At 42.2% G+C, this 14,391-nt stretch overlaps 1 protein-coding gene across 1 annotated transcript; it reads right to left on the bottom strand.

The window, feature by feature from the left end:
• Positions 1-242: 242 nt before the first annotated feature.
• LOC129816769 (major facilitator superfamily domain-containing protein 9-like) lies at positions 243-12,643 on the bottom strand. Its single transcript, XM_055871646.1, has 6 exons — positions 11,794-12,643; positions 10,008-10,095; positions 9,505-9,548; positions 8,277-8,406; positions 6,310-6,519; positions 243-2,533 (listed from the first exon to the last, which is right to left on the bottom strand). The coding sequence occupies exons 1-6, from the start codon at positions 11,878-11,880 to the stop codon at positions 1,629-1,631; spliced, it is 1,464 nt and encodes a 487-aa protein (XP_055727621.1). The 5' UTR covers positions 11,881-12,643; the 3' UTR covers positions 243-1,628.
• Positions 12,644-14,391: the final 1,748 nt, after the last annotated feature.

Raw genomic sequence — 14,391 nt, forward strand, 5'->3', positions numbered from 1 at the left:
CAAATAAATAATGTGTTCTTGTTGTATTTACCTGCTGAAAACACTGATATCAACATAATTTCCTTAGTAGGATATGTTAGAGTTCAACATGTGGGAGCACAGGGATGATAGACGAGTTTCTCACTAGTAATTACAAGTTGGAGGGGCGTTCGTGTGGATTTTCCTCAGTTCTATCGAGATGTCAATAGTAACAGAGCTAAAACCACCTTGTAGGAGAAAGAAATCTCACATAAACTTGAACATTCAGTCATCCATCATCAAATAAAACATTTAATAAACCTGAAGTTATGGAACTGCCGTTTTCAATCATCGAGTACATTCACAAGTTTAGATATACTTGAATTTGATTGATCTATCATTCAATAAAATGATTTTGTCTTCATAACATTCAGTAGCATTTGGGTCATTGTAAGGGCAACCCCATTCAAAATAAGAGGAAAACTTCATATCAAAATAATAATTAAAATGTTTTATTTGATTGATAATTAAGCCCACTTTCTGATAAATCAATTCATTTCAATAAAATCAATATGGACTATGGGGTTTAAAATTAAAAGCAAAAAATATATAAAAACGTCCATTGAAAAGGTCCTGATACCTTTGTTCCACAGGATCCTGTTAAAAAGCAGTGCAATGAGGGTAAACAGTGGTTAAAAAAGAAGTAGGCTGAAGTTACCAACAGACACGGATCTAAGACACTTTTTGAAAAATAATTGTATTCCCCCCACATGGTTTAGAATTTAGGAAATGTAAGCTTATCCTAGATTTGTGGCTGTGGACTACCCTTACTCAAGCTCAATTCAGTGCTTGACCCTTTCCCCCAAAGTGAGTACTCATTCACTCCCCCACAATGGATTTAAAATGATTGGATTGGCGTGGACATTTTCACACCAATCTAATTATTTTCAGCCCTTAAGGGAGGGTGAATGAGTACACACTTCGATGAGAAGGGAGAGAAAATGGAATTCGGCTCCAGAGAGGTAAGAGTAGGTTCTTCACCTGTTGCCCACACTCATGGGGTAGGTCAAAAACAGAGCATTTTAGGAAATGAAGTGCATTTTGAGGACAAAGACACCTCAAGGCATTCCTGGACTATTTGTAGTGGTTATAAAGGAAGAACAGGAGTACATTATATTTATATTTTGTGTTTTTTTATGTTATTATTGTCTCTCACAAGAGACATATATAAAAATTTGACTATTCCTAGGCTTTATTAACACGACTGTATGTGCCATTGACATGATGACCTATGCTAGTTTATTTTAGCATTGACCCCCCCACTCCTTTTACAGAGGGCTGCTGGCCTAGGTGTTTGTTCACGGTTAACCCTGTTTGGTGTACTGAAGGGCGGGAACAGCAATGCTGATGATGACCCATTTCCTTTCAGGGTGCTGTGATGTCATCACTTTGAGACCAAACCAACAGAACGGCAAAGCGGAGATGTGGCTCCGTCGTCAACAGCTACAAAACAAACAACGAAACACCCCGCTGACATGTCAACAACAAACCCCAACAGTTCTGTATCAGTTCTGTCTCCAGTGCTGTCTTTAGACCAGACATCTCCTGAGGATGGTAGTTTCGCATCGGTGCTCTTTCTCTCTTTCTCTCTTTCTCTCATTCATTCACTCTCACTCTCTGTGTGTTTTATCAAGTTTGGCCTCTTTCCTCTTGCATCTCCCGTCCCATTTGGGAACTCTTACCAGCAGCAGGGCGACGGCTGCTAACGCCAGCCCCACCCCCAGACTCGGCGGCCCGCAGGGACTAAACTCCTGGGCCAGCCCCGAAAGCAGGGGGGCGAGCACCCGACCCACCGCCGTCACCGACTGCCCTGCCCCGATTAGTGTGCCACTGGCATGAGCTCCCCCTTTCTGCAACTCAAGGTCTGTGATGCAGGTGCGTCCGATGGTCGTGGAGATGGCGAAAAAAGTGGAACTTAACAACACGTGCCAGACACTCGGGGCCATGGCATAGAGCAGGATCAGGCAACACGTGAGGACTGTAGAGTGTAGCAACAGTGCCGGCATGTCGTTACCGTACAGTTTGGTGACGGGCCCCACCAAGCAGCCGGCCAAGGCCCCCAGGGTAGAGCTGTAGCTAATTAGATAACCTGTGGCTTTGGGCTTCAGCATGAAGCGCTCCTCCATGGCCAGAGAAAAGTTACTGTAGTACAGCATAATGGCGATGGCCATGAGCAGACGCACCAGGAACAGGTCCCACATGTCTGAGGAGGCCACCGTGCGGATCTTGGAGCCCACTGAGGAGAGCTGACGCCAGGCAGGTTGGAGCAGTGACACCTCCCCCCAGTCCAGGTCCCAGCTCCAGACCCTCTGGTTTGTTTCTGGAGCCCCCGATTCTGTGACTGCTGGACCCGACGCTGTAGTGTGGTTGTTGCTGTTGCCATGGGATGAGTTTTGCTGTGTCGAGGTGACGTGGTTGTCGTTGACGTGGCAGCTGGCTTTACTAGCTCTGCTGTTGTAGTTAGCATTGGCCCGTGGGGTTAGCGCATCGCTCCAAGGAAGCATCCAAACCAGACCTGGATGGAACACGACAAACTCAAGGTTAGAAAGCACAGAGACTGGCTAGGTTTTTGCTGTATGATAATATCTGATTCTATATTCTATCTGACTGGGGACACACACACAAGCTATCACACACCTCATACACATGAGTTCTCCTGCACTCACATATATACTCACTAACACACACACTCCCATACTAACAACACACGCACTTACACACTATCACTCACAGTCACACACAGCCAACACTGCTGTACCATGTTATAGAGACATTAAACACTGGACACTTCCTGTTTCTTTTAAACAGTTTTTCACACTGTGTATTTGCATACTGTATTCTTCACAAAGCTCATTCTAATGCAAAAATCACTGAAGCTGGAGTCTTATAGCTCCCTCTCTAACTTTAAGCATCAGCTGTCAGAACAGCTTACCGGTCACTGTACCTGCACACAGCCAATCTGTAAATAGCACACCCAACTACCTCATCCCCATATTGCTATTTATCATCTTGCTCTTTTGCACCCCAGTATCTCTATATCATCTGCACATCTATCACTCCAGTGTTAATGCTAAATTGTAATTATTTCGCCTCTATCGGCCTATTTATTGCCTTACCTCCCTACCCTCTACTTTCGCACACACTGTACATAGATTTTTTTCTATTGTGCTATTGACTGTACGTTTGTTTATGTGTAACTCTGTGTTGTTGTTTTTGTCGCACTGCTTTGCTTTATCTTGGCCAGGTCGCAGTTGTAAATGAGAACTTGTTCTCAACTGGCCTATCTGGTTAAATAAAGGTTAAATATATATATATTTTTTTTAAACACCTACATTGCATTTTAGTTACACTGTTTATCCACACCACATATTTATTTATATACTGGATTCTTGACATGGCTCATTCTAATATATCTACTGCTGTACATATCATTCTTAGTATATCGTGTGTAAATGAATCCGATGTATATGTCATTGTCATTCTGCCCCTGAACAAGGCAGTTAACCCACTGTTCCTAGGCCGTCATTGAAAAAAAGAATTTGTTCTTAAAACCTTTTCTCAATAGGGGGTGCTGTTTTCACTTTGTACAAATTTTGTTCCCAAATTAAACTGCCTCGTACTCAATTCTTGCTCGTACAATATGCATATTATTATTATTATTGGATAGAAAACACTCTCTAGTTTCTAAAACTGTTTGAATTATATCTGTGAGTAAAACAGAACTCAAGTTGGAGCAATTTTCCTATGAGGAAGTGAGAAATCTGAAATCAGTCAGGCTGTTCTGAGGTCAGTTTATTAATTTGCAAGTCTTCTATTGGTTGAGATGCTCTGCATACGCCTTCCCCTAGATGTCAGCAAATAGTGAGAATTGGAATTGAGTTGCTAGGCAGATCTGAGGCCATATAAATGGACTGGGAACGTGGGGTCCAGTCTTTCCTTCGTTCGCCATGACGCGAGACAGACCTCAGGATGGCGTTCTAGAAAGCTCCCGTTATAGCCCTTAGATATATCCGGCTCTGATTTTATTCGATATAGGTGTTAAAGACATCATAATGTTGTTATTTTAAACCGAGTTATATCAGTTTATATCAGTATTGTCACGTTCCTGACCTGTTTTCTGTTGTTTTTGTATTTTGTTTAGTATGGTCAGGGCGTGAGTTGGGGTGGGCATTCTATGTTATGTGTTTCTATGTTGGGTTTTGTTAACTAGCCTGATATGGTTCTCAATCAGGGACAGGTGTTTTACGTTTCCTCTGATTGAGAACCATATTTAGGTAGGCTGTTCACACTGTTTGTTTGTGGGTGATTGTTGCTGTGTCTGTGTTTTGTTGCAACACACGGTACTGTCTCGTTCGTTCGTGTATGTAGTCTGTTCCTGTTCGTGCGTTCTTCGTGTTATTTTGTAAGTTTGTTTGTTCAGGTCTGTTGACTTCGTTTATTGTTTTGTAATCTATTCAAGTGTTTTTCGTGTTTCGTCTTGTTATTAAATTCATCATGTATTCCACCTACGCTGCATTTTGGTCTGTCCTTCTCGCCTCTCCTCATTCGAGGAGGAGGAAGAAATAGACGAACGTTACAAGTATATTGCGATTTTCGGATATTTATTAGTGCTGCGTTATAGTGAGTTGGACACGTCTTTGCCACATGGCTAATGTTTACTGCTAATTCCAAAGTTGAAGGCGACAATCTACAACCGAGCAACGATTCCTCTGGACAAAGGACAACTTGCCCAAGATTCTGATGGGAGCTCATCAAAAAGTAAGAAGTATTTATGATGTTAATTCGTTGTTCTGTTGGAAAATTCCGGTGCGGTCTCGCTTTAACACACGCTGTATGTCGTAGTAACGTTAATTTAAAAAATCTAACACAGCGGTTGCATTAAGAACTAATGTATCTTTAATTTGCTGTCCAACCTGTATTTTTTAGTCAAGTTTATGATTAGTTACTGATTAGATTAGGTGCCTCTCCCAAGATTTCTCCCAACATTTTGTTGGCAGCTTGGCTACTATTCTCATTGTATAACCACGATTTGTGCCGCTAAATATGCAAATTTTCGAACAAACTCTATATGTATTGTGTAATATGATGTTATAGGACTGTCATCTGAAGAAGTTTGAGAAGGTTAGTGAAAAAATTAATATCTTTTGCTGGTTTATTCGTTATCGCTATTGTTGGCTTGAATCAATGCTGTTGTGTGGTTGGCTATTGTAGTAAGCTAATATAATGCTATATTGTGTTTTCGCTGTAAAACACTTAAAAAATCTGAAATATTGGCTGGATTCACAAGATCTTTGTCTTTCATTTGCTGTACGCTGTGTATTTTTCATAAATGTTTTATGATGACTATTTAGGTAATTCACGTTGATCTCTGTAGTTATTCTAGTTGCTTTGGTGAGAGTTGTGATGGTGGCTGCAATGTAAAACTATGATTTATACCTGAAATATGCACATTTTTCTAACAAAACATATGCTATACAATAAATATGTTATCAGACTGTCATCTGATGATGTTGTTTCTTGGTTAGTGACTATTTACTTCTTTATTTGGTCAAAATTGTGATAGCTACCTATGCAGGAAAAAAATGGTGAAAAAAAAAAAGTTGTGTCTTTTGCTATCATGGTTAGCTAATAGAAATACATATTGTGTCTTCCCTGTAAAACATTTTAAAAATCAGAAATGATGGCTGGATTCACAAGATGTATATCTTTCATCTGGTGTCTTGGACTTGTGATTTAATGATATTTAGATGCTAGTATTTACTTGTGACGCTATGTTAGGCTATGCTAGTCAGCTTTTTTACTGATGGGGGGTGCTCCTGGATCCGGGATTGTGACCAAGTAGAAGTTAACTGACTTGCCTAGTTAAATAAAGGTAAAATAAAATAAAAATATACGTCTAGATTGCATTTGGATTACCGACAGTGCTAGTTTGGTTGTTAATTGGATTCGTTACGATATTTCTTGATTTCTTGTTTTATTTTTTTAAACTTGTGTACTTGTTTGACATTTTACTGCATTGTTAGGAGATAATAACACAAGCATTTCACTGCACTCGCTATAACATTTGCTAATCTGTGCACATGACCAATAAACTTTGATTTTATTTTCACTATATTGCTTGCACCTATCCCATCCTTTCACATTCACAAAGTGCGTAGAATTAAGGTGTGATGTAGAATTGGTGGGAATTGGGAAAACCAACATAATTGCCCTACACCCCCTTTTCTGCTCTCCTGCTCCTCCCCTCTCTCCTTGCCCCTCCCTCCTTTCATCTCCCCTCTCCCCATCCACCTGTGTTGAGGAGGAAGATTGCGGCACAGGTGAAGGAGGAGGTGTAGAAGCCCCCCTCGTGCTCTGTAAGGTATCCCCCCACCACGGGTCCCAAGATGAAGCCCACGCTGGAGGCAGCATTGAAGTGTCCCATCACCAGGGGGCGCTCTGCCTCAGACACAAGGTCAGACAGCAGGGCCCGGCAGATAGAAAGGGAGTGCTTGAACAGCCCTGGAGGACAGAGAGAGAGGGAAAGGACACAACACGGATAAAAATACTGTACAAAAATATAAACGCAACTTGTAAAGTGTTGGTCCCATACTTCATGAGCTGAAATAAGAGATCCCAGAAATGTCCCATATACACAAAATGCTTATGTCTCTCAAATTGTGTGTACACATTTGTTTACTTCCCTGTGAGTGAGAATTTCTCTTTTGCCAAGATAATCCATCCACCTGACAGGTGTGGCATCAAGAAGCTGATTAAACAGCATGATCATTACACAGGTGAACCTTGTGCTGAGGACAATAAATGGCCACTCTAAAATGTGCAGTTTTGTCACACAACACACTGCCACAGATGTCTCCAAGTTTTGAGGGAGTGTGCAATTGGCATGCTGACTGCAGGAATGTCCACCAGAGCTGTTGTCAGATAATTTTATGTTAATTTCTCTACCATAAGCCACCTCCAATGTTGTTTTAAGAGAATTTGGCAGTACGTCTAACCGGCCTCACAACAGCAGACCACGCCAGCCCAGGAATTCTACATCCAGCTTATTTACCAGCGGGATCGTCTAAGACCAGCCACCTGGACAGCTGATGAAACTGTGGGTTTGCACAACCAAATAATGTATTGCACAAACTGTCAGAAACCGTCTCTACGAAGTTCATCTGCTTTCTTGTCGTCCTCACCAGGGTCTTGACCAGACTGCAGTTTGGCATCGTAACCGACTTCAGTGGGCAAATGCTCACCTTCGATGGCCACTGGCACACTGGAGAAGTGTGCTCTTCACGGATGAATCCGGGTTTCAACTGTACAGGGCAGATGGTAGACAGTGTGTATGGTGTTGTGTGGGCAAGTGTTTGCGGATGTCAACGTTGTGAACAGAGTGCCTAATGGTGGCAGTGGGGTTTTGATATGCGTAGGCATTAGCTACAGACAATGAACACAATTGCATTTTATCGATGGCAGTTTGAAAGCACAGAGATACGGTGACGAGATCCTGAGGCCCATTGTCGTTCCGTTCATCTGCCACCATCACCTTGTGTTTCAGCATGACGATGCACGGCCCCATGTCATAAGGATCTGTACACAATTCCTGGAAGCTGAAACTGCCCCAGTTCTTCCATGTCCTGCATACTCACCAGCCATGTCACCCATTGAGCATGTTTGGGATGCTCTGGACCTACGTGTACAACAGCGTGTTCCAGTTCCCGCCAATATCCAGTAACTTCGCACAGCCATTGAAGAGGAGTGGGACAACATTCCACAGGACACAATCAACAGCCTGATCAACTCTATGCGAATGAGATGTGTCCCGCTGCATGAGGCAAGTGGTGGTCACACCAGATACTGACTGGTTTTCTGATACAAGCCCCTACCATCTTTTTTAAGGTATCTGTGAACAACAGATGCATATCTGTATTCCCAGTCATGTAAAATCAATAGATTAAGGCCAAATGTATTTATTTCCATTGACTGATTTCCTTATATGAACTGTATCTCAGTAAAATCTTTGAAATTGTTGCAGGTTGCATTTATATTTTTGTTATATTTGTGTGTAACAGAATGTTACTGATGAATTATGTCTTTAATGTATGTATTTATGTAGGTAGTGGACATCACGCTGCAATCAAATTGTCCCTTTGTGGAACATCAAAGTATTTTCTTGTTTTAACATACATGTGATTAAGATTCCCATAAAAGGTAGAGCTCTTTCAAGGCCAAAGCCTCTGAAGCAGGATGTTTACCCCCCCAGACAGACTCACCCACAGGTATCCTAGCCAGGACAAACAGGCTGATGCTGGTGGACATCCCCAGCAGGCCGTAGCCCAGAGCACTCAGCAGCAGACACGTCAGCATAGAGTACCGCCTCCCCACCACGTCACTCCAGCTTCCCTGCCAATCACAACCACCATCCTCACATCACGGGAAGTGGCATATAGGAAAGAGTAGTATTTTCTCACATAATAACACAAGGCATTAAACATCTCCACAATGTTGCTGGATACAGTGTTCATCTCAATGGTTAGTACTGGCTTCCTTTCCTTCAAAGCCCCAGGTAGACGAGGAAAGGAATCCACTTAAAACTATTGAGATGCAGCCTGGCTGCCCAACAAACAACATATGTATGAGATAATGAGAGCCTGCCCCTCTCTCTGAGGTCGTAACACGAGGACATGAGTGTGAGTGGTCAGGTGACCCCAAACAGAGGAATTCCACAGCCTGGTCCTCTTGGCCAAGCAACCCAGGCGCCTCCACACAGTCTCTCATTACACTGATATATGAATGACACACACACTTCTATGCACAGCTAGAAATGCACACACACGTAGGTGGGCCTACACACGCAAACACATAACACAAAACTTGACTAGATAGCGTGCACGTAGAAATGGACACAAACACACAATGACGATATAATGAAATCAGGGTAAATTGAATTTGCTGTGTTCTGGATGTGGCCTGCGAGGATTACCATAGAGACCTGGCTGTTCCCTCTTCCCTCCATCACACTATCCCTCCCTGCCTGTCTGTTCACTGGGACCACAAATGACTCCTTCTCCTCCTTTAATTTGTCTCATGACCCCTGAGATTTAAACCAATTTCAGGAGACCATGGGGGAGGGGGAGTGCCTTACACAACTCAACTATGAGAATCTCGATCTCTCTTCAGAGAAGGCCTCACTCAGTGTACAGTAACAAGTCAACCTTGTTAAGAGACATGGATTCAGAGGAATGTGTGGATGTTAATGGTTAGGGCATGGTGGAGCATCCAGCTCCAGTCCACTGCTGGTGTACAATCAGAACCTCAGATGTTGACAAATGACACAAACACCATGTCAGGAGAGGTCTTATGGTAGGGTTGTGTGTGTGTGTGTGTGTGTGTGTGTGTGTGTGTGTGTGTGTGTGTGCGCAAGCATCACACTGGTATAGCACAAGGCATACAGAACTAGAACACAAATACCTGTCTTCAGAACACCAAGAAAATACTTACAACTATAGTGCTAGAGAAGAGTTGTAGGATCCCATATGTGGAGCCTGAAACATTAATCAATGCATTAGGTACAGATTATGGCATATTAAGGACATTTATGATTACAGATAGTCTACAATGCATGACGCTATAGCGCTTTGCATAAACTATCAGACCCTGTGACCTCAATCAGCGCCCACAGCGATATGAAGTTATGAAATTAGAGATATGATTGAGCACATCAGCTGGTGATTTCAAACAGTTACGCTACACGCCATTCCTTAATCTGTCATCCTTAGATGCCTGATGTCCTCAGAGGTCTTCTTCATTTTGGTCAATATTTGGCAATATTTAATGCATTAAAAGGAATTTTACAATGTATTGGTTTGCCAGCTCCCGCTAAATTATACCACCACGTCTGATGTACTGTATGAAAACATCTTACAAACTTTGACGCTGATGTGAACTCTTTCATATTTACTGTATTATATCATCATCATCCTCCTCATCATCATCCCACCTACCTACTAAGCCTGCCACGGTGGGGCTGGCACCCAGGGCCTTGACATGGTGACTCAGCAGGGGAATTATCATGCTTACCCCAAACAGGTCCTGGTGAGGAGAGAGAGAAAATAAATGATGAATGACACCAAAGACTTGAGTGACTGCAGTAGGTGTACATTCAGTTTAAACACTGTTGAGCTACAGTAACTACATTGTCATAGACAATACATTGACATGTAAATAAACAATAACCAAAACAAAAATCCAGGAAGCAGTTGAATGATGTGTATCATGATGTGTATCATTAAGGGTGAATGTGAATGTGACCGGCCTGACAAATCACCCTTTCTAATAATCAGCATGCATCAATGCCCCGGCTGATTTAAAAAGTTCAAACTGTTTATAAAGGGTGGGGTTCACAAACGCTGCAACTTATATTCAGCAGGGTAATGAGGCATTAGAGATTCAGTTGTTTTGTCTGTGGAACCGGTTTATTCAAAAGGACAATCCACAATTCTCTGTGGATGGGCTGGTATCTCCAGGGCTGCTCTGTGGCTGGAGATAGAGAGATCAGTTAGAGACCTAGGGTATACCAGTTTTTTCTAGCCTGATGTTTAGTGGGTGTGCAACAGAGAGTTCAGGGCCTGAGGAGAGAAATAGACACTCTCCCAACCTGTTTATCTGCATTTATGAGGCCATCTCCAGAGAGGCTCTTGCCAGAGACTTGATTGAAGTCACACTGTAGCTCCTGCTGTCTCACAGCCCCACCCATTAAACTAAGTGTTTGATTCTCCTTCAGTTCAACTCTACTTCTGTATTCAAACTGGGCACAAACATACAGTGTGTGGGAGTTAGTGCATGTGTGTGTGCCCTTTAGCAAGGCACTTAACCCTGATTGCTCCTGTAAATTGTTCTGGATAAGAGCATCTGCTAGATGAATAAAATGTAAAATAAATAAATAGTGTGAGAGAGAGAGAGAGAGAGAGAGAGAGAGAGAGAGAGAGAGAGAGAGAGAGAGAGAGAATTCACAAGGGAATATTCTTTGGGTGAGAATGTTCATGAGATGTTCTGTAGCATTCACTTCCATTCCTTTTATCTGGATAGCATTACACACAGAAAACGTTTAGCATACCCCCAATATAATGTCTTCAAATTATCTGTGTCACTCCAGTTCTGTGAGTTTACATTATGTTAAGTGTGTGTCCAGTCCACAATCCACAACAGATTAAATAAACATTACATCAATCTAATCCTGTACAACAGGATATTTATGTTTATCCTACTGAGTTTTACAGAGTCAGTGTGATGTTCTTGTGAACACCCTGAGCATCTCAGAATAACAAGTCCTTCTGAGGCGAACTCAGATTTCCAAGGACTGGATTCTGCTGGACAGGTTGTTTTGACAGTGCTATGATAGGGCTCAACCCTCCTCTTCTAAATAGCTTGATCAGCATTTGAGTGACTGGAGAACAATCGAGTAGGCTGTTCAATACATCTGATGTATTTTGTGGTAGCCTGCAGGTCAGGTTCTCAAATGTCATAATGGAGCAAGGAGCCGCCTAAACTAGAACAATATTTTACATAGTCTAAAGCTCCTAATGTCATGATGTAGCCTCTGTAAAATTGACTACAGGCAACAGATCAAGAAACTGATGTCATCACCAATCATTTGCCTCAACCGTAAGGTTGTGTCCAAAGTGAGTACTGCTGTTCTATAACCTTTTAGGAAAAAAATGAAAGAACGACAGCAATACCAAACGTTCTCAAATGTAGCCACATCTTCAACAAAGGTTATGTTGCACTTACCATGAACCCCACCACATAGACACATTGTATAATCCGCTTTCGTCTCCTTGGTATCTGATTTAATATGCTACATTTCGCGTTATTCATTCTCCCGCAATGACAGCTCGCCGATTGTCAATGCGGAAGCGCTCACTGGCTGCTACAATGCCGATCAACCATAACGGAGACAGTACAGTATGAAGATAGGCTAAAACTGCTTTCCCAATAGAAATCCACGATCACAAATGTAGGCGATGTCATGGCGACGTTGGCTAGCTAAACTCGTGTGTAGAAACACGTCATTGGGTCTAACGGTCGTCTCCTGCAGAACTGCGCATGTGCTGGCTATCAAATCAACGGCACTTCTTCGATATAAAGTCGTTTTTTAAGAAAATTAAAAGCCATCAGTTTGTCACTTTCACGAGAATGAAGTAATAACATATTAAACTACTTAGTACATTGCCTTGAATCTAGGTTGTGCAATTAGATTTCGAGAAAATTAACAACTAAGGAATATGTTTTCACTTCTCTCATTGACTTCTCAAACCCCAAACCTCGGCGTAGTCTGTTTGGTCTGTTTCGCAAGCGTTCCTGGAAGTCCCGCGATGTTGCGCCTATGGGTGTAGAAACTCTGTGACCATAACAAAGAAACACCCCGGTCCGTGCGATAATCGCTCTCTTCAGGGACGTTCGTGTTCGATTCAACTTCCCGAGAACCTCAAGTCATTCTGTTGATGAATTGCCAATATTTTCATATTCGGCAGAAAATAGCCTACATTTAATCAATGTGGAATAATTGAAGCGTCATGTAAATGTTTGAGCTGCTGAGGTCTCATCTCTTCCCATTTGGTGCAACGAGAGCTCTACCAGATGGTATCGACCTGACGTCAGACAAGGCCAAGCGCTGTATTTTAATATAGTTGTCAGTACCTGTGTTAAGTTTGCTAGACATGTTTGATGTAGCAATGTAAGTTGATTTTTGTATTATGAATTTAAAAAAATAAAAATTAAAAAATAAATAATAATAATTATATAGTTGTCAGTCACAAGGGCACCATACAGGTCTGATGGGAACAAGACACTCAGCCTAGAATATAATATAAAATCATATATACAATATAATAGAACATATATATTGCTCTATTCTGAACTCTTTGTTATTCTGCATACATTCGGTCTCACTTGGTATCACTGCACAAACCTGCTTGCAATTATTAAGTCATTACTTAAATAGGTAGTGTGATAAATAAAGTTATGTGTCTGACAGCCAAGGGACATGGCATGCACTGGACAGCAATCTTCCAGGTGAAGTCAGGTGTTTTACTTACAGCATGGTCATCACTGTCTGGCAGTCAACTTGAATATAGACAGATAGATCCAGAATACTAAGAAAAGGCTAGAATAAACACGTCTAGCAAATATTATTTTCAGTGTACTATGGGTATATTTACCATTGAGTTGCACTTGCTGAGAATGACATGTTCTGACTGTGCAATGTTGGCACAACGCCACACTGTCGCAGGTAGAAAGATTGTTCATAAAATGCAAATACCCTGTAGCATGCAATAAAGGCATGTGCCTGTGATTGGGTGAGTGGTAAAAGTAGGAACGTTTTATGGTTGCTTTTACTCCACCTACTGGACGCGGCTGGAACACTAAACGCTGCCCCTTCTCACTATACAATCCACTTTTCTATCATCTGTTTCATCGAAGATGTGGACTTGCAGACTTTATCACTGGCATATCTCACACTGTCATAGCAGGTAGATGAAGGCATTTCCTTCCTCATTCTCATCTTCCTCAGGCCCAGGGCCCTGGAGGTTGAGTTCTCCAGGGGAGAATCTCAGTTGCATTTCCTTGATTCCCCGCATCCTCTGACTCCTTTTTCCTCGCCTCCTCAATGCCCATTGGATGAAAAGGTCTGAGGGACCTTCTCTGACCTTCTTGTCCAATGGGTTTTGAAAAGGAGGTGAGATGACGCGCAAATCAAGGAAATGCAATGGAGATTCTCCCAAGGTATCAGGTTAGCTGATCTGATCTGATCACACACACACACACACACACACACACACACACACACACACACACACACACACACACACACACACACACACACACACACACACACACACACACACACACACACACACACACACACACACACACACACACACACACACACACACACACACAGGCACACTCACACAGGCACACCCTGTGGGAAAGCTAAGTCAGCCTCTGTTTATAGACAGTATGTCTAGTGGAATTTTGTTTACCCATGGTGTTTAGCGGGACTGAAGGGGTGTGGAGTGTGGATATCAGGTTGCTGCTGTGTATACTGTGTTGAACAGCTGAGACACTGATAGTTCCCAAAGAACTACACACACACACTAAACATGCAGGTGAGACACACAGCAGGCTATCTAATGTATGGTGCATACACAAATACAAGCTCTGTACAAACTATCAGTCTCAGTCGGCTTACATGATGGGAAGTGCTTTAAAGACCAACATAAATGTAATCTGTTGCCTGAGATCCCCAATGTGCTCTGTCTGTGTGTAATAAAGTATATCATACTGTTCTATGATATAATAAAGTAACAGTATAATGTAATAAAG

Source organism: Salvelinus fontinalis, chromosome 19, assembly GCF_029448725.1.
Source record: "Salvelinus fontinalis isolate EN_2023a chromosome 19, ASM2944872v1, whole genome shotgun sequence".
In the NCBI taxonomy this organism is placed as follows: domain Eukaryota; kingdom Metazoa; phylum Chordata; class Actinopteri; order Salmoniformes; family Salmonidae; genus Salvelinus; species Salvelinus fontinalis.